We start from the raw sequence: 18,946 nt of genomic DNA, 5'->3' as shown, positions 1-18,946 counted from the left end.
TGACTCCAAAGTTTCTGTCCGATGTACATACGTGCAGAGGCCCAATATTAAGGCACATATAGGTCGCATGTTTAATTTTTTTGTTAAATCGATAAAAAAAACTTCTTCTTTGGTACCACGGTCAATGAACCGCTGTCTGTGTAGTCTGTAACCATGATGCCGCGTTTCATCGGTTTTGCCAAGAGTGACCATATTATATCACTGTCAACACGGCCACTGCCCACAATGCATGACTCTGCAGCCTCAAACATTTCGGCACTGTCCAGATGTCTTAGGAAAACCTTCCAGGCGCACGAGCCAAAATGTTGAGACAAAGCAGCAAGCAACTCATGAAACGGCTTTTGCACAGGGCGATGGTCTCAGCATGCACATGCACCCAACATCTGTGTGTGCTGTGGCTTCTACGCCATAACACATTGGACAAATACGCCGTGTTTGGACAACATCCAAACACTTAGATAACACACTAGCATCACACAGCATTGATATAAAACACTGCGCCCATTTTGTTGGACTTGTCTTGAATCTTGAATCAAAAGCTTTTCCATATCCAACAGCAGAGTGGCAGGATAGCTCGGTTGGCAAACAGAATGCACGGCCTTTTGACTCATTTGCTCCTAGCTTAGGTTCTTGATGGAATCGGATTCAAACTTACTTCCTTTAGGTGAAGTGCCAGCAGAAAGCATGGATCGGGAGCACATAGTTACTCAGAGGAAGAGATTTATTACTCCCGCCAGGGAGTAATGCATTCGATCGTGTCCGTCCGTGTGTATGTCCGTCGATCGTGTCCGTCCGAACACACACACACACACACACACACACACACACACACACACACACACACACACACACACACACACCGTATGCAACGGTATGCAACACACACACACACACACCGTTGCATACGGTGTGTGTGTGTGTGTGTGTGTGTGTTCGTGTGTTTGTGAACAACATATCTGGAGAAGTTGTGAACGGATTTGGATGAAAGTTGGTGGGATGATTGCCCTTGGGATAAGGAAGAATTGATTAGTTTTTGGTGAAGCTCAGGATATTATTCCGGATCCAGGAAATTTTTGAAGGATTTGTTTTACCTTTGGAAGATAGGGCTCATTTTTTTTTTTTACATTTTCTATATATTCTATATTTAACATTGTGATATGAAAATAGTTTTCATATTTGTTGTAAATGTAGTTTAAACTCGTGGTTATGCGTTAGAGCGGTGTATTTCTTTTTAGCAGCGTCGTCTTCAATGTTTTATTTTCTTTTCTAATAAAGACATATTCTGTCATTTTAAAACCACCAAAGTGTGTATTAGGTTTCCCCGTTTCATAAAATGTATCGTTTGATACGTATAATGCTTTAAAACTCACCCCCCCCCCCCCCCCTCAGAAGAGATATCAACATTTACCTCAACGAATGTCAATCGCGGTGTCAGTATTTGATGAACTTATAAAGACTTAGGTGAGTTATAAGTGTGACAATCATGTGCACGGGATTCTTCCCAGAAGAATGAGTGGTCGCATTAGCTTGTGCGACTTAAAATGAGCGAGTTTTGTTTTCACGTTTGGGCCAGTTTTACATGTTGTATCCCTAAGGAATGAAACGAACGTTTTCCTGGCTTACAATTTTATTTGAAGTCACACATGCCTCAAAATACACTCACTTATATAGAATTGAACGCTGAATCCGAAAATGTAAGTGAAATTGCCTTGTTTTTTTTTTAAACATTATCTTCTATATATTCTATATATATATATATATATATATATATATATATATATATATATATATATATATATATATATATATATATATATATATATCTGTGCAGTGTCTGTCTTGTGTTGTCACTGAACTACTCCCTCAAACTTTTGTGAAATCGTACTATTAGAACTTGAGCCACGGCGGGAGTATGCGCTCTACTGAGTGGCGTTCTGGTTTTTGTTCTGCAATGTGGGAGTTGCCGTGATAGCTTCATAAAAGGTAGGTCTCGGGCCTGGTACTTTAGCCATATGCCCAGTTCCCTGCACAGGGTTCCGTCTACTGTCAAGAAGGGACGAGTTTGCATTGACGTCACTTCCTTGGGTGTCTTTGGCCCACAGATGTGACGTCATGGAAACTCGTCAATATTAGTGGACGAATTTCCAATGATGTCACCTTTGCCCCACAGATGGGCTGTCACAGAAAGAGGAAGACATCGAAAGCTAGAGAGGTATCGTATTTGTCAACAGACTGTGCAGGTTGTTTGAGTAAAAAAATTCAAAGGCAGCCAGTGCAGGAGAAAACTGCATGAATAAGTTCATCAATAATGGTCTTCAAAGATGTTAACACACCAGCATCAGATATCTAGATACCAAATGTAATTTCTTTTCAGCCCATCACAGTTATCCAACCACAGAAATTATGGTTTCCTACGTCTAAAGTTCAGAGTTCATGCCATGAAAACTTGGCGACAGAGGGGTTTTATTGCGGAAGGGACTTGGCGAGGGATGATCATCCTCAAAGCAGTCCTTGTATTCAGAATGCAGTAATTTGATCAATAGCGAACAGCGAGACACCTCTTGGTGGAGTAACAATCCGATGAATTTGCCAACCTCCTGTTATATTAATGGCATAACTTATAGATGTGACACTTTTATTTCTGTGATACTTGAACTGTGATCTTGGGTCTTTTGGAGTCTTGGGACTTTTGTTTTTTCGGTATCTTTTGTGTCCTCTGGGTCATTTGGGCCTTTTGGGATCTTAGATCTTTTGGGGCCTTTTGGATCTTGGGGATGTTTCGGGTCTCAGAAGGTGTTAGGGTTTTCGGAGGTTTTAGGGGTCTTAATTATAGGGTGTTAGGGGTCTTAAAGGCTATTAGAGGTCTAAACGGTCTTTGGGGTCTTTTAGGGCCTGAGGTGGCAGAGGGGTCTTCAAGGGTATTAGGGTTCTAAAGGATCTTAGGGGTCTTTAAGTGTCTTAGGGTTTGAAAGGGTATAACGGGTCTTAAATGGTCCCAGGATTGTAAAGGGTGTGAGGGTTTTAGGGGTCTTAAGAGTTTTAGGGGTCTTTGTGGTCCTCAGGTTCTTCGTGGTCTTGATGGGTCTCGGAGTTGAAAAGGGTCTAAAGGATTTTATGGGTCTTGAAGGATCTTGGGGATTTTAAGGGTTGAATGTAATTCATACACAAACTCGTGTTCTGTACGGACAAACAAACAAACAAACGGAACCAAATGCAATATCCTCTCCTCTGGCGAGGGTACGTATTAGTTATTCATATTTGACTTCATTAAATAATAATAATAATAATAATAATAATAATCATAGTATATACAGTTTATATGGATAATGAAATGGATACTTAAAGTATGCAATGTAACACCACTGTACACCATAATTGAATGATGAATGTTTACTACTTTCTACCACTGTACATCATCTCCATATTTTTTTCTGGAATCGTGGCTTTGACTTGCATCAGTATGCCAAATCTCAACTGTCTAGACCACCTATATAGTACCAAACATTTATATCAATGAGTGAGTGACTGAGTGAGTGAGTGGTTAGAAAGAGATTTATATATTTGAAATACTGCATGTTGGGTGAAAGACGCAGAAGTAACAGCACATCGGTGTGAATTTTACCCACAGATTAAGCATCCAAAGAAACTTCCGCCGAATATTTTTGTTCTCGGCAATATGCAGTCGTGGCCAAAAATATCTACATATTTTACATTATCTACAAAATATCTACAAAATCAATAAAAATTAATTTTAAAATAAAATTGACAAAATATTTGGTCACCACAATTCTTTATTTCACTGTTAATATTACAGAACCTTTTTTTGATTCAGAACTTAATATATCCTTTTAAATCAGAGAATCAAAATAAATGGCATTGACAAAATTAATGACACCCTCGACTTAAGGGTGTAGTACTGGTGAACAGGTGATTTTTTTTTTTTTTTTTTTTTTAGCTGAACAGTTTCCTTATAGTCTTATAAACAAGAACCATGCTATTAGAGGTCATAGAAGTACCCCTAATTATTGTTATCTTTTCACGCAATTTACAAGAAATATAATATTTTGCATGAAATTTGTTATAACTTTAAATTTGCATCATTCTTTTGGGCTGAAATTTGGACAGGATATTCAGAATATCACTTCCTTTAAAATGATGAAGGCTTTTGTTTATAGGAGTAGCCATTGTGGATTTATTGAAGGACAACCAAGTTTTATCTGGTAATTGGCATAATTAGCTAATTAGTGAACATTTTACATAATTTCACAAAATCCTCTCATCAGGTAGTAGAGTAACACATGTATAATACATGTACCAAGTTTTGTGTGAAAAGAATGATAGGTGACATAGAAGATAGAAGTAGAAATGTGTTCTTTGTTTTTCCCTATTTTTTATTGACGGTCTAATTTATGCAAATTATATGCATGTAATATGACAAAGAAGCGTTGAAACTGGTCTGAGTTAAAGCCAAGATTATATCTTTCAAGAAAAACTGAAAATAAGATATTAACTTGACTTTGTTTTTGTGTAAAGGCCTCTCAAAGGTACCTATGTAGTTTTCTCCATTTTTCACCAGTACTACACCCTTAATATTTAGTAGCACAGCCTTTGGACAAAAAAACTGCAGTCAAGCGCTTCCTATAGCCATGAATGAGCTTCCTGCACCTCTCTACTGGCAGTTTGGCCAACCCTTCTTGTACAAACTGCACCAGTTCTCCCAGATTTGAAGGGTGCCTTCTCTCAACTGCTGTATTCAGATCTCCCCACAGGTGTTCAATGGGATTTAGATCTGGAATCATTGCTGGGCCCTTCAGAACAGTCCAGCATTTTGTCTTGAAGCATTCCTGGATGCTTTTGAAATGTGTTTGGGGTCATTTCCTGCTGCAAGACCCATGACCTTCGACAGACACCCAGCTTTCTGACACTGGGTTGAACATTGCTCTCCAAAATGCCTTGGTAATCTCCTGATTTAATGATGCCATGCACACATTCAAGGCACCCAGTGCTTGAGGCAGCACAGCAACCCCAAAACATCACTGAACCTCCTCCATGTTTGACTGTAGGGAAGGAGTTCTTTTCTGTGAAGGCTTCATTTTGTTTTCTCTAAACATAGAGATGATGTGCTTTACCTCAAAGCTATAATTTGGTCTCGTCTGTCCACAGGACATTCTCCCAGAAGGATTTTGGTCTGTTCAGGTGTGTTTTGGAAAACTCCATTCGGCTTTCTTATGTCTCTCTCTCTCTGCCATGGGGTCCTATCATAGAACCCCCTTTCATTGAGTTGGTGATGTAAGTAAGCCTGGTGTTGGGCTAGCGGCTAGGGTGCCAGCTTAGGATCCTAGGATCCTGGGATCGAATCCTGGTCAATCGCTGAATTAACACCAGGGGGGTTGACTCAGCCTGTCATCCTTCTGAGGTCGGCAAATTGAGTACCAGTTCACTGGTAATTCCCTGCTTGTCGTAAAAGGCGACAAAAAGGGTTGGCGGCAGGAAGGTCATCCGGCTGTAAAACATTGCTTCAAAAAGGGGACGAACAAAAACAACAACAACCACGGTGCCTGAAAAAGGCCAACCCCTGCTTTGCGGGGGAAAATGGCCTCTAAAGGTGTTTTTTATTATTATTATTGAGTTGGTGATGGATGGTGCGAGTTGAAACTGTCGTACCTTGTTTCTGAAAGTCAACTCAAATCTGTTTTGCAGTTGATCGAGGTGCTTTCGCACCATTCGAACAATCCTTCACTGCAATCTTCGATCATGTTTTCTCTTGCGGCCACGTCCATGGAGTTTGGCTACAGTGCCATGGGCCTTAAACTTCCCGATAGCATTGCATACGGTGGACACAGGAACATCAAGGTCTTTGGGGAAGGACTAGTTGCTTTGAGATTGTCCGTGCTTGGCTACAATCTCGTGTTTGACCTGCTCAGACAATTCTCTGGTTTTCTTTCCTTTCTCCATGCTCATTGTGGTACACACAGTGATACAAAACAGCAGAATGACTCCTTTTCTCCATTCAAACTGGTTGAATGAGTGATTTTTATGACCTGCAACTCACCACAGGTGAGTTCAATTCCAAAGTAAAGGAGAATCACCTGTTTGAAATCTAATTATTTCGAACAACTTCGAAGAGGTGCCAATAATATTGTCCAGGCCATTTTAGGATTTCTGTGTAGAATAAGCTAAGATTTAGTAATTTTTTCAGCTTTTTTTGTTTTGTTCCACTGCAAACCAAAGAAATACATATGTGGATACCAAAATATATTTTTAATTTCAACAATTTTCTGAAAGAAATGCTGCATTATTTGAAAAAAGTGCAAGGGTGCCAATATTTTTGGCCACGACTGTAGTGGCAGTTGATGTGTGGTTCAGCATTGGTTGTGTTGGCGGTCACATTGAATGGTCGCCATAGCATGATTGCACCTGAGGTTCATTTATGATGCACAGCAATGCCTTGTCTGAGACTCACCTGTACAATGAAACATCTCCTGTATGTGGCAGGAGCTTGAGCATCCATCTCCATCTGCTCCATTCCCATCATCACATTCTTCACCATGATCCCTGCACCAAACGATTAACAATGGGAATGCTTATGTTATGACATCCACCTAATTCAGTATAACTAGAGTAGAAAACTACAAATTATACTTTAAATGTTGATCTGTAAAAACAGAAACTTGGGATTCATTTTGGTATATATGTTTAGAATTACCCATTATAATGACCCATTAGAACCCTTTATAAACCATTACAATTAGCCTTTATACCCCTTTAGAAACCATTAGAATTACCCATTACAACCCTTTAGCATTACCCTTTAAATCCCTTTCGAATTACCCTGTAGAATCACCCATTAGAATTGCCCATTAGAATTACCCTTTAGAACCCTTTAAAATTACCCTTTAAAATTACACTTTATAATTACTTTTTGAATTATGCTTTTAAACCCTTTAGAATTAACCTTTGGAATTAGCCTTAGAACCCTTTAGAATTACGCTTTAGAACCCTTTAAAATTAACCTTTGGAATTAGCCTTCAGAAGTCTAGGCTGGGCCAAATCGGAGGTGATTTTCCTAATTCAATGTAATTTACCTAAAAGTTGTGAGTGAGTATCAGGAACAAAATCATGAAAAAAAAATTCAAAAATATTGACGTTTTACGGTCAGACAGCCCGTTACCATAGCAACAGTTACAGACGACTCAAAAAATACCTAAATTGACGATTTCTCAAGCTGTGTTTGACCCCCAGAGTTGATTCTGGTACCAAAAGATGCAGAATTGAAAGCCAAGGATGATTGGATAGCTTAACAATGTCTGTGACACAATTCAATACCACTTACTGATTTTTGTCTGAAATTTCAAGCATATTTATGGAAAAAAATTGAAAATTTTGCTTTTTAATCATAGGATAACCATTAATCAAATTAAATTTACTTTAAATTGTCTTTTACAACCTTGTATTGTCCAGTTTTTATAACTGTTATAACGTTGTTTAAATTTGGCCATCTTAATTTCAATAAAAAAAAGTTAACAAAAGCAGCTTACAATCATTAATTTTAATGCCTGCTTTCGGTTGTTACTGTAACCATTCATCAGGCAAGTATGCTGTTTTTGTTTACTTTTCTCATTCAAACATTATATTAATAATTGTTTTTTTTATTGCAGTGCATCACATAGGCAATTAGGCATGGATACAAAAGCCAAGACCGTGTTGTGGCTCTTCGAAAAGTGTCCCCCCATCTTCAATCTACCAGGAAACCAGGGATTCACTGGCCCTTATCCACCAACAGGGGAACTGGTTGTTCTCCAGTACCATGGGTATCACAGACATCTGCAGGAAACCAGCCACCTTCAGTCTAGCAAAAAGAATGCAGTCAAGCTTGTAGTGAAGGACTTGCAGGACTGGTGGGGAAATACCGGTTTTACCCTCAAGTCGTGGCAAGCCATAGAGAAGATGATATTTAGGGATATTGAGGAGTTCAAACTAAGGAAGAGTAAGAAGAGTAGGACGACAGATGCAGAGACCAAGAAAAGGAAGGACTTCTTAGCAAATATGAGGCAGACATTTTGGGTCGTTCAACCTGACTTTGAGAAGAAATTGGAAGCAGCACAAGCTTTGGAGAAGCAAGACAAGAGAGATAAAGACGACTGGCTTTACCTACAAGGTGTACGTGGGGATAGCTGTACACGTACAGCAACGCTTGGGTCTAGCGATGAGAAATTAGCAAATAGGAGGAAGCGCAAGTTTCTTGATCAGCAGGCAGAGCAGGTGAGAAGAGATAGGGATTGTCTGCGCACTGCCCCTAATGTAGATGTATCAGAAGATACTGATGACTCTGAGGAGACCACTGACACACCACTCTACACTGTTCCTGTGCAATCCCCAAAGATCATCAAGAAGCTGGAAGGAGTTCCAAAGGATGCCTGCTTGATTGCAGACAAGTACGCAATTTCAAATAGGGCAATCACAGAACTGGCTGCTGCCTTTCACAAAGACGACGGGAAGAACCTGGAGCAGTACAACCTATCAGTGAACACAACGGGGAGGAGGAGACAGTCTGTGAGGGTGGAGAAGGCGAGAGACATCGCTAAGTGGCAACTTGGTGACAGCACTTCCAAAATGTATGCTCTGCACTGGGACGGGAAGCTGATCAAGTCCCTAACCCATGTGGGCAAGGACATGGAGCGAGTGGCCGTGATACTGACAGGGACAGATGGCCAGGAGGTACTGCTGTCAATTGTTGGGATTGAAGGGAGGTCAACTGCTGAAAATGAGGTGGCAAAGATTATTCAGGTATTTATGCTCTACAGTTCTGTTAAGTTAATAAAAATCCTTATTTTTCGCTTTTTAGTTATACAATTTAGATTTGAGTTTTGTAAATTTTGGAAGTTTCTTATGTTTGTTCATTGAAGACAGTGAAACTGTCCAACTTGAAATATCCAAAGTCTAAAAGTGAAGTAACAGTAGCGGTGTAGTTGTAGGTACCACAGCCAAAGGGTGTTGTGGATTTTGTTTAATTATACAAAAATAACTACTTGTAAGTAGCTACATCAAATTAAGAATTTACTTGGAATATGTTAGTTATTTTTAATATAACTAGGACATTGCCCGTACGTGGGTGCCCGTTCCGTGGCCAAAAAAAAAAAAAAACGCTACCCGTACGCTCTACCCCGCCCGTACGCCCGTAAACAAAAAAAGCAACGCTCTTCGCTTCCGCCCTTCGCTCTGACTGAATTGGGAGAAATAATGCGCATAAGAAATCGAATTACGTACCGTAATGGCGGTCAGCTCGTAACGCGCTCAGCTCCGCTCGTCTCACATCGGCCACGCCTACGCAACAGAGCGTTCTGTGATTGGCTGCCGGAAGATAAGTCGTCACTGTCCGGAAGTTCGCAAATCGCAGTTAGGATGAATCGTTTTAATTTAATCGCAGTTTGAATTCGTTTTAAAACATAGTTTAACGGCAACATAGTTTTCCAACGTGAAATAAATGAATACGCTGTCAAATGTGCCGTCCGAGGCAGAGTCTGATCGCCACGTTCGGCACACGTGATAGCTCGCTGCTCTCTGATTGGTTGAAGCGTTTTTTGGACATATCTCGGTAAGTAATTGTCCGATTAATATGAAACCTTGAAAAGGCACATCCTCGGGTCCCCAGCAATATACCTGGCAAGTTTCAAGTATATCGGACCCGTGGTTGTCGAGAAACAGCGGTCACAGACAAACACACAGACACACAGACACACAGACAGACACACAGAGATTGCTGGAATTATAGATAGATAATAATGAAGCAAATTAGCAATTTGGCATTCCACACTAATTTGATCAATGATAAAATTGATATTAGTCTATAAAGTATATTCTAACTTATGTTCTATTATTAGTAGAATATAAGTTATCATTGGTGTCTTTACCTTATTCTATTTATTTTCTATCCAGGTCCTCAATGAGCACCCAATCGACACATCAAGGATAGGTGCTCTTGTCTTCGATACAACGGCAGTGAACTCTGGGGTCAAGAGTGGAGTCGTAGTAAGACTGGAGACTGAGTTTGGCAGGAGTCTTCTGCAACTGGCGTGTCGGCACCACATCCACGAATTGGTTGGAGGGGCGTCTTGCTCAATAGTGTATGGCCCCACCACAGGACCTAATGAACAGCTGTTCAAGCGACTGCTCAACACTTGGAGTGAATTGGACCGGGGCAACTACACATTGGTCGAGGTGTCTGCTCAACAGAGAGAGCTGGCTGGCCATGTACATGCCACCATCACCTTCCTTCAGACGTGGATGGAGAATAGCACAAAGGAGCCCCTCTGACACGACTACCTGGAGCTGGCACACCTCACACTGCTGTTTCTTGGAAGGACTGTCCCTGATGGTATGAGGACCATCACTATCAAAGCTCTTGGGGCATTCCACCACGCCCGTTGGATGAGCAAGACTTTATACACTATAAAGGTGGCACTCTTCCATCGGCAGCTGGGAGATATCTACACACCCGAAGAGCTGGAAGACATGACCAGTCTCGCTGCATTCATGTCAGTCTTCTACACTAAAGCGTGGTTGACATGTACCAGTGCTGCAGATGCACCATCTAACGACCTGTACCTGATGAAGAACCTCCTCAAGGCTGAGGCCAGTATCGCAAAGAATCCAACAAAGTGGCCTGCCAAATTTCTGTCCTTTGTGACTGTGGCCCGAGAGAAGCTACAAAACCATTTGTGGTACCTCTCAGAGAGATTGGTCTCTTTGGCACTCTTCTCGGACAGAACGTCATCTGACAAGCAGACTATGAGAAGGGCTATGCTCAGGTACCATGGGACTGCACATAACATGATACAGGAGATGCCAGCCTCACAGCAATTGGGGAGTAAAGCCCTCAAAGACTTTGTTGGTTACGACTCTTGGAGCATGTTTGAACTCTTGGGTATTGACTCCAGTTTTGTCAAGCTCCCCGTTGCACAGTGGCCCACCGCAGACAGCTATCGTCATGGCAAGGAAGTTGTAGCCAAACTCCCAGTTGTCAATGACGCAGCAGAGCGGACACTTGGACTCGCCACAGATTTGAACACTAACAAGGCCCCCACATCTGAGGCGCAGCTCCAGGCTCTATACAGGGTTGTGAAGGGCGTCAGGGAGAAGCTGCATGGACTGGCAACATCCACAGGTTGTGACTAAGAAGTCATTGGCCTCCATTGATTACAATTGGGACTAGGTTTTTTATTTTGTTATCAATGTTCAATGTCAGACCTTAAATTTGAGACAAAAAAGCTTAATCAATGACAAAAGTTAATTTAAAGTACATTTAATTTGACTATAGCTCTGATTAATGATTATGCTATGATTAAAAAGCAAAATTTTCATTTTTTTTTCAAACAAATGCCTTAAATTTGAGATGAAAATGAGTTTTTGGGATAAAAGTTGTATTGAATTGTGTCACAGACATTGTTAAGCTATCCAATCATCCTTGGCTTTCAATTCTGAATCTTTTGGTACCAGAATCAACCCTGGGGGTCACACACAGCCTGAGAAATCATCGATTTTAAGAATTTTTTGAGTCGTCTGTAACGGTTGCTATGGTAACGGGCTGTTTTACCGTAAGACGTCAATATTTTTGGAAAAAAATTTCATGGTTTTGTTTCTGTTACCAAGCCACAACTTTTAGGTAAATTACAACCTTGTAGTATGAAAAATTGAAAATCACCCCTGATTTGGCCCAGCCTGTTCAGAAACCTTTAGAATTACGCTTTCGAACCCTTTAAAATTAACCTTTGGAATTAGCCTTCAGAACCCTTTAGAATTAACCTTTGGAATTAGCCTTCAGAACCCTTTAGAATTAACCGTTGGAATTAGCCTTCAGAACCCTTTAGAATTAACCTTTGGAATTAGCCTTCAGAACCCTTTAGAATTAACCTTTGGAATTAGCCTTCAGAACCCTTTAGAATTAACCTTTGGAATTAGCCTTCAGAACCCTTTAGAATTAACCTTTGGAATTAGCCTTCAGAACCCTTTAGAATTAACCTTTGGAATTAGCCTTCAGAACCCTTTAGAATTAACCTTTGGAATTAGCCTTCAGAACCCTTTAGAATTAACCGTTGGAATTAGCCTTCAGAACCCTTTAGAATTAACCTTTGGAATTAGCCTTCAGAACCCTTTAGAATTAACCTTTGGAATTAGCCTTCAGAACCCTTTAGAATTAACCTTTGGAATTAGCCTTCAGAACCCTTTAGAATTAACCGTTGGAATTAGCCTTCAGAACCCTTTAGAATTAACCTTTGGAATTAGCCTTCAGAACCCTTTAGAATTAACCTTTGGAATTAGCCTTCAGAACCCTTTAGAATTAACCTTTGGAATTAGCCTTCAGAACCCTTTAGAATTAACCTTTGGAATTAGTTTTCAGAACCCTTTAGAATTAACCTTTGGAATTAGTTTTCAGAACCCTTTAGAATTAACCTTTGGAATTAGCCTTCAGAACCCTTTAGAATTAACCGTTGGAATTAGCCTTCAGAACCCTTTAGAATTAACCTTTGGAATTAGCCTTCAGAACCCTTTAGAATTAACCTTTGGAATTAGCCTTCAGAACCCTTTAGAATTAACCTTTGGAATTAGCCTTCAGAACCCTTTAGAATTAACCTTTGGAATTAGCCTTCAGAACCCTTTAGAATTAACCTTTGGAATTAGCCTTCAGAACCCTTTAGAATTAACCTTTGGAATTAGTTTTCAGAACCCTTTAGAATTAACCTTTAGAATTAACCTTTAGAATTAACCTTTGGAATTCGTTTTCAGAACCCTTTAGAATTAACCTTTAGAATTAGCCTTTAGAATTAGAGATCTAACTTTAGAAAATACACCAATATACTTTTACATAAATTACAGGAGCGGGGGATAAGAGATAAATGAACAAAACACATGGGAATTGAATTTTAGGCCTCCCTTTTGAGAATGTGCTTAGTTGGGAATAGCAAGCCACTTGAACAATAATTTAGGGGTTTCCCAGGCAATTCCATCATCTAACTACTGCTCAATTGTCTTCATTTCAGTTCCTTCTAAGGTTAAGAGTACTGTGATGACCAGACATCTTCTGTCCATCCTCAAAATAATGCCGCACTGAGTGACCTCCAATATGTATTCTGTCAAGCCAGATCCATTAGTGATCTGCTCGCTTATGTCATTAGTGTATGGTCTTCTGCCCTCGAGTCATTAGAGGGGAGTCAAGTTGTTCCATCGGACATCTCTAAAGCCTTTTATAGAATATGGCACAAAGACCTATATGTGCCACTTCTCTTCCTCTCATCATCTGGCTGGAACGATCTTACAGGGCATTCAAAGTTTACCTGTGTAGTTTGCAACCAAGAGGATCCACATCCACCCTGTTGAGTCAACCAGGACTCTATAATTTCATCCGTTTTGATCCCTCTTCTCATGAATGACTTTCTGTATCCAAATAAGAACACAATTCACTCTTTTCCTTTCTTTTTCGCATACGTGATGGAGGCTCATGGAAGAGCTAGAGCAGATTGGAAGGGAACAAATTGGAAATGGAAAACAACAACAACAGAGTAGGATTCAGAGTGAGATCAAGGGAAGTTGGAGAAGAACACATGGGGGTGAATAAACTGCACACAAGCCGATTGAATCATCAAGGGAACTAATGAACAGGAAAATAAGACGGAAAGGTGGGCCAATCCGCGTTCGTTAACGATCATGAACAAGCAGGAAAAGTGGAAAGCACAGAACAAACAAAAACGATCTGTATTTGTCTTCACTTCACTCCTACAAACCCCAATTGTCTTTTTTTGCTTTTTCTTTTTTTTTGTACACAAGATCGAGGCTCGTGTAAGAGCTGACATCAATCACAAAAAAAAAATCCGAAAAAAGGGAGTGGGAGATAAGATGGGGAGAGAAAGGGAAGCAAACAAGTACAAAAGCAGAGAACAAGGACAACGGAAGATCTGTGGGAGGGAGAGGGCTTGGGGGGAGGAGGCATGGGAAGGCGGGGGGTGGCAGGGGAGGGTGGAGGGGAGGCGGGGGGGGGGGGGGGATGGGGGTATTGGGGGTAAATCAGCGGTCTTCTTCGCTGTTATTTGATGAAAATCAAATTGCAACTCCCCTGAGCTCAGATCTTGACTGCATTGAGGAATGTGATTGAAAATCTCGTTTCATTTAAACACACTGACATGCAATCCTTCCTCATCTCAAATGGGGTCAACACCAGAGCTTCCATGTCTCATTAATCTCTTATACCGACTTAAGACGTGTTTACCCAGCATTTACAAAGTTTAAGTTTCCTTAGATCTCTGTTGGAAGCCCCATATTGCAACTTGAGCATCTCCAACAATTTCCCAGAAAATGGGATCTATTTTCCAAGTCAATAAGTAGTTTACCTCTTTCCAGCTACTTCCCTTTTACAAATCCCAAGCTTCTGCATGAAAGAATGAGATGGAATTTCTCCATCTATATTGATTGTTCTTGATTGAATGCAGGCTAAGGCTGATTGACTTGTGGATGACAATGCACTGACAGCCCTCAGGACCAGGCCCACAACAGAGTTGTTTATTTGTTTTACGATGCATATCCATAAATGTGCATCTTCTTTCTGTCCTAGCGCAACAAAAACTCTGGAACCAGATGCCTCCTACTGCTTTTCCTACCACAAACAACATGCAGCAATTCAAGGCCCAGATGAACAAGATCTCCATATCTTAGGCCTCCTCCTTTGTATCTCCTCTCCTCTTGTTACAGGAAGTCATTCAAATGCCTATGGATCTCACACTTTTTAAACACTTTTTAAATTAAAATTTTATTTTTGGTGCAAACTAACCTTTTTTTGAAAGGTACATAGCTTATTTGTCTTCCGAGAAAGAGTAAGTTCTAGTAGACATGACAACCCACTTAACATCTCTGAAAGAACAACATACTCTGTGATGCATGACCCTTTTGTGAAGGTGTCGTGCTCTTCATTTAGCTATCTAGGCTGGTTCCACTCATAGCCCAAGTACAAAATGTCACCTGGAACTTCCTGTACAGAGATTTCCCATGAATTATTGCATCTTCCTTTGGAAGTTTTTTCTGCTTGCATTCCCTAGTGGACTTTAAAATTCCTCCTGTATCTTTCAAAAAGTATGCCAAATTGTGCTGATACCCTTGCCAATTTGTAAATGATTTCCCTGCCCACCATTGGGAATAGCAATGGCAAACCACCCAGTGTATTCTCTGCCTCACGATTGCTTCGGCAATGCTGACGCTCTGGAAAGAGCAAGACAAGGAATGGAACCGAACTGTAGTCCCTGCTGATGCGAAACATCCCCATAACATGATGCTGCCACCACCATGCTGCACAGTAGGGATGGTGTTCTTTGGGTGATGTGATGTGTTGGTTTTGCGCCAAACGTAACGTTTTGCATTTAAGCCAAAAAGTTCCATCCTGGTTTCGACAGACCACAAAACCTTTTGCCAAATGGCTTCAGAATCTCCGGAGTGGTTTTTGCATACCTCAAATGGGACTCAAGTTTGGCTTTTTGGAGTAATGGCTTCCTTCTTGCCACTCTACCTTACAGGCCAGACTTGTGGAGTGCTTGGGATATTGTTGTCACATGCACACAGTGACCAGTCTTTACCACAAATACCTGTAGCTCTTTCAAAGTTGCCATTGGCTTCTTGGTGGCCTCTCTGAACAGGGTCCTCCTTGCTTTGTCATCTAGTTTGGATGGACGGCCTGATCTCGGCAGGGTCTTGGAATATCTCATTTTATTCTGAAATAATCAGAATCACTGCAATTTAAGACAGGTGGAGGCCTATTAATTTGGTGTGTGATTTTGAAGGTGATTGGTTACACCTGAGCTAATTTACAATTGCTATTATAAAGGGGAGAGGGGAGGGAGTGGGGGGGGGGGGGGGACTTATCCAACCAAGATATTCTAGTTTTTTTATTTTTAATTAATTTTCTGAAAGTTGTAAAATTTGTTTTTCAGTTGGAAATTGTGTGTTACGATGTGTAAATAATAAAGGCAGAAAAGACTGATTTAATGTAATATAATTCCAGGCGAAAAGGCACGCAAAAGGTGAAAATTTTGAAAGGGGGTGTATACTTTCTATGAAGCACTGTAATTAGCACTACATGATGTTGATATGACATCAGCATGATGGGCTATGTAGTCTTAACCTATGCCTCGTGATATGCCTGCAATAAGCAACGTAATAAAAAGTGATACTCAAGATCCTGTTTTTTGTCATTAATTACTTTAACTTGTGATCCAGAAACATGGATTCTTATTCGACAACGTTGATCAAAACATTTTCCGATGCATTCGAAAGTCGGACTAAGGAGGACTTGGCACAAACTCGCATGTGTTGTAATCCCCAGGAATCATCATGCACTCTACCTGAATGCTACGATAATGTTTCACTTGGAGGTTCAAGATGTTATCAACACGCAGTAGGAGCTCAAGTTATCCACACGTTTCCCTTTCACAAACACCAGGCCGATAGTAAGAGCGCCTTGTAAACTCAGAAGCCCCGTCCCAGAGAGGCCTTCAGGAGGACAATCTGATCTGTGCCTGCATTCCTCACAATTTTTCCGCTTCTATGCAGCTGGCAGCTAAAGTTCCGACCGTAATTGCGTGAAATCTATCGGGAGATGGATTTGTGAATGCAAAGCAAATACCTAGATGAATATCCAGCAATTTGACTCAGGAAATCCCTGCAGTGTTTTAATGGCCACTGTACCAGTGGGGTGTAAATTAAGAAGTGAAGATAACAAGGTTCTATTTTTTCAGAGGGCAAAATCACAGAGGTTTGGTGGCTCATGGTTAGACTTCCTGGAGGCAAGAAAATTTATTTCAATTTGATGTTGAATCTCCAGGTTGAATTGGTCAAGCGTGACATTGTCGAAGCTTGGGATTCATTATTTAAAACAAAGGAGGGGCAAAAAGACAGTCCTGAGGCTAAAAGCAAGAATGGCTGCACCTGACAAACATACCCAAAGGTATTTACTTTACTGGATCAGCTCTTTAACTGTGATGTTTACATTGAGGACAAATGGATTTTGCCACACTTTCCCTGGTTTGGATTACGGAAGGCTAACTCCCCTAACTTTGTGCATTCACATAGTGATTATCACAACAATTGTGTGAAGCAAATTCTCTTCTTTTGCACATACCCAGGAGCGTCGAGAGCCAGCCCGGCCCCTCACCATTTCTTTCTTTTATAACTTTTTAAGGAACTTTCTTTAATGAAAAACAAAAAACTTTTTGAAAATAAATTGTCACTTTTATTTATCCGTATGATCGAAATAAATGTTAGCTCTTTCACGAGCCTCGATTCAGTATACAAAAAAAATTGTTTTTGTGTGCTTCCCCTTCTCGGGGATCTTGTCTTCCGCTCCCTCTTTTTGTATATTTTGTTTGTCTGGTTGATTTGTTTGTGAAATAAATGTTAGCTCTTTCACGAGCCTCGATTCAGTATACAAAAAAAAATTGTGTTTGTGTGCTTCCCCTTCTTTCCCCATCTTGTCTTCCACTCCCTCTTTTTGTATATTTTGTTTGTCTGGTTGATTTGTTTGTGAAATAAATGTTAGCTCTTTCACGAGCCTCGATTCAGTATACAAAAAAAAATTGTTTTTGTGTGCTTCCCCTTCTCTCCCCATCTTGTCTTCCGCTCCCTCTTTTTGTATATTTTGTTTGTCTGGTTGATTTGTTTGTGAAATAAATGTTAGCTCTTTCACGAGCCTCGATTCAGTATACAAAAAAAAATTGTGTTTGTGTGCTTCCCCTTCTCTCCCCATCTTGTCTTCCGCTCCCTCTTTTTGTATATTTTGTTTGTCTGGTTGATTTGTTTGTGAAATAAATGTTAGCTCTTTCACGAGCCTCGATTCAGTATACAAAAAAAATTTGTTTTTGTGTGCTTCCCCTTCTCTCCCCATCTTGTCTTCCGCTCCCTCTTTTTGTATATTTTGTTTGTCTGGTTGATTTGTTTGTGAAATAAATGTTAGCTCTTTCACGAGCCTCGATTCAGTATACAAAAAAAAATTGTGTTTGTGTGCTTCCCCTTCTCTCCCCATCTTGCCTTCCGCTCCCTCTTTTTGTATATTTTGTTTGTCTGGTTGATTTGTTTGTGAAATAAATGTTAGCTCTTTCACGAGCCTCGATTCAGTATACAAAAAAAAATTGTGTTTGTGTGCTTCCCCTTCTCTCCCCATCTTGCCTTCCGCTCCCTCTTTTTATATATTTTGTTTGTCTGGTTGATTTGTTTGTGAAATAAATGTTAGCTCTTTCACGAGCCTCGATTCAGTATACAAAAAAATTTTGTGTTTGTGTGCTTCCCCTTCTCTCCCCATCTTGTCTTCCGCTCCCTCTTTTTGTATATTTTGTTTGTCTGGTTGATTTGTTTGTGAAATAAATGTTAGCTCTTTCACGAGCCGCGATTCAGTATACAAAAAAAAATTGTGTTTGTGTGCTTCCCCTTCTCTCCCCATCTTGCCTTCCGCTCCCTCTTTTAATATATTTTGTTTGTCTGGTTGATTTGTTTGTGAAATAAATGTTAGCTCTTTCACGAGCCTCGATTCAGTATACAAAAAAAGAAAAAAGAAGGAGCTAGCGGGACGTTTGGACCGATCGAGTCAATTCGCACCCTCGATTGTTGAACACTATTTACTATTTCTCCAAAATATTGGCAAAAAAATACGTGAAAAGATGGTTAATAATTTTTTTTGGACAAAGAGGATTCAAACCCATTTCTTTGTAACGCATATTTCTGGTTAATAACCATTTTCTGTAAAGTTTGAAACTGTACCATTAATAGTGGTAATGTTTCGTTTCCGGCAAGAAAGCAAAATCAGCTTCTGGGTTTAAATGTAACGATGAGGAAGTGAGAATGAACCGAGGAGGGGGTTCACTACTGTTTAAAAAAGTACAGGAGAAGCTCGGACCCCTCAACAGACCCCGGGCCCCGA

At 40.4% G+C, this 18,946-nt stretch overlaps 1 protein-coding gene across 1 annotated transcript in view; it reads right to left on the bottom strand.

Moving 5' to 3' along the window:
* Window positions 1–18,946, bottom strand: part of LOC144889226 (pappalysin-2-like) — a 78,369-nt gene that overhangs the window by 13,165 nt on the left and 46,258 nt on the right. Inside the window, exon 9 of the mRNA XM_078769263.1 lies at window positions 6,464–6,555. Within this exon, the coding sequence (XP_078625389.1) occupies window positions 6,464–6,555 (92 nt within the window). The remainder of the gene's footprint in view (window positions 1–6,463; window positions 6,556–18,946) is intronic.

The sequence above is a fragment of the Myxine glutinosa genome, unplaced genomic scaffold (assembly GCF_964187855.1).
Source record: "Myxine glutinosa unplaced genomic scaffold, kmMyxGlut1.1 SCAFFOLD_1842, whole genome shotgun sequence".
Classification (NCBI taxonomy): domain Eukaryota; kingdom Metazoa; phylum Chordata; class Myxini; order Myxiniformes; family Myxinidae; genus Myxine; species Myxine glutinosa.
This window is presented reverse-complemented; position numbering and strand designations above follow the sequence as displayed.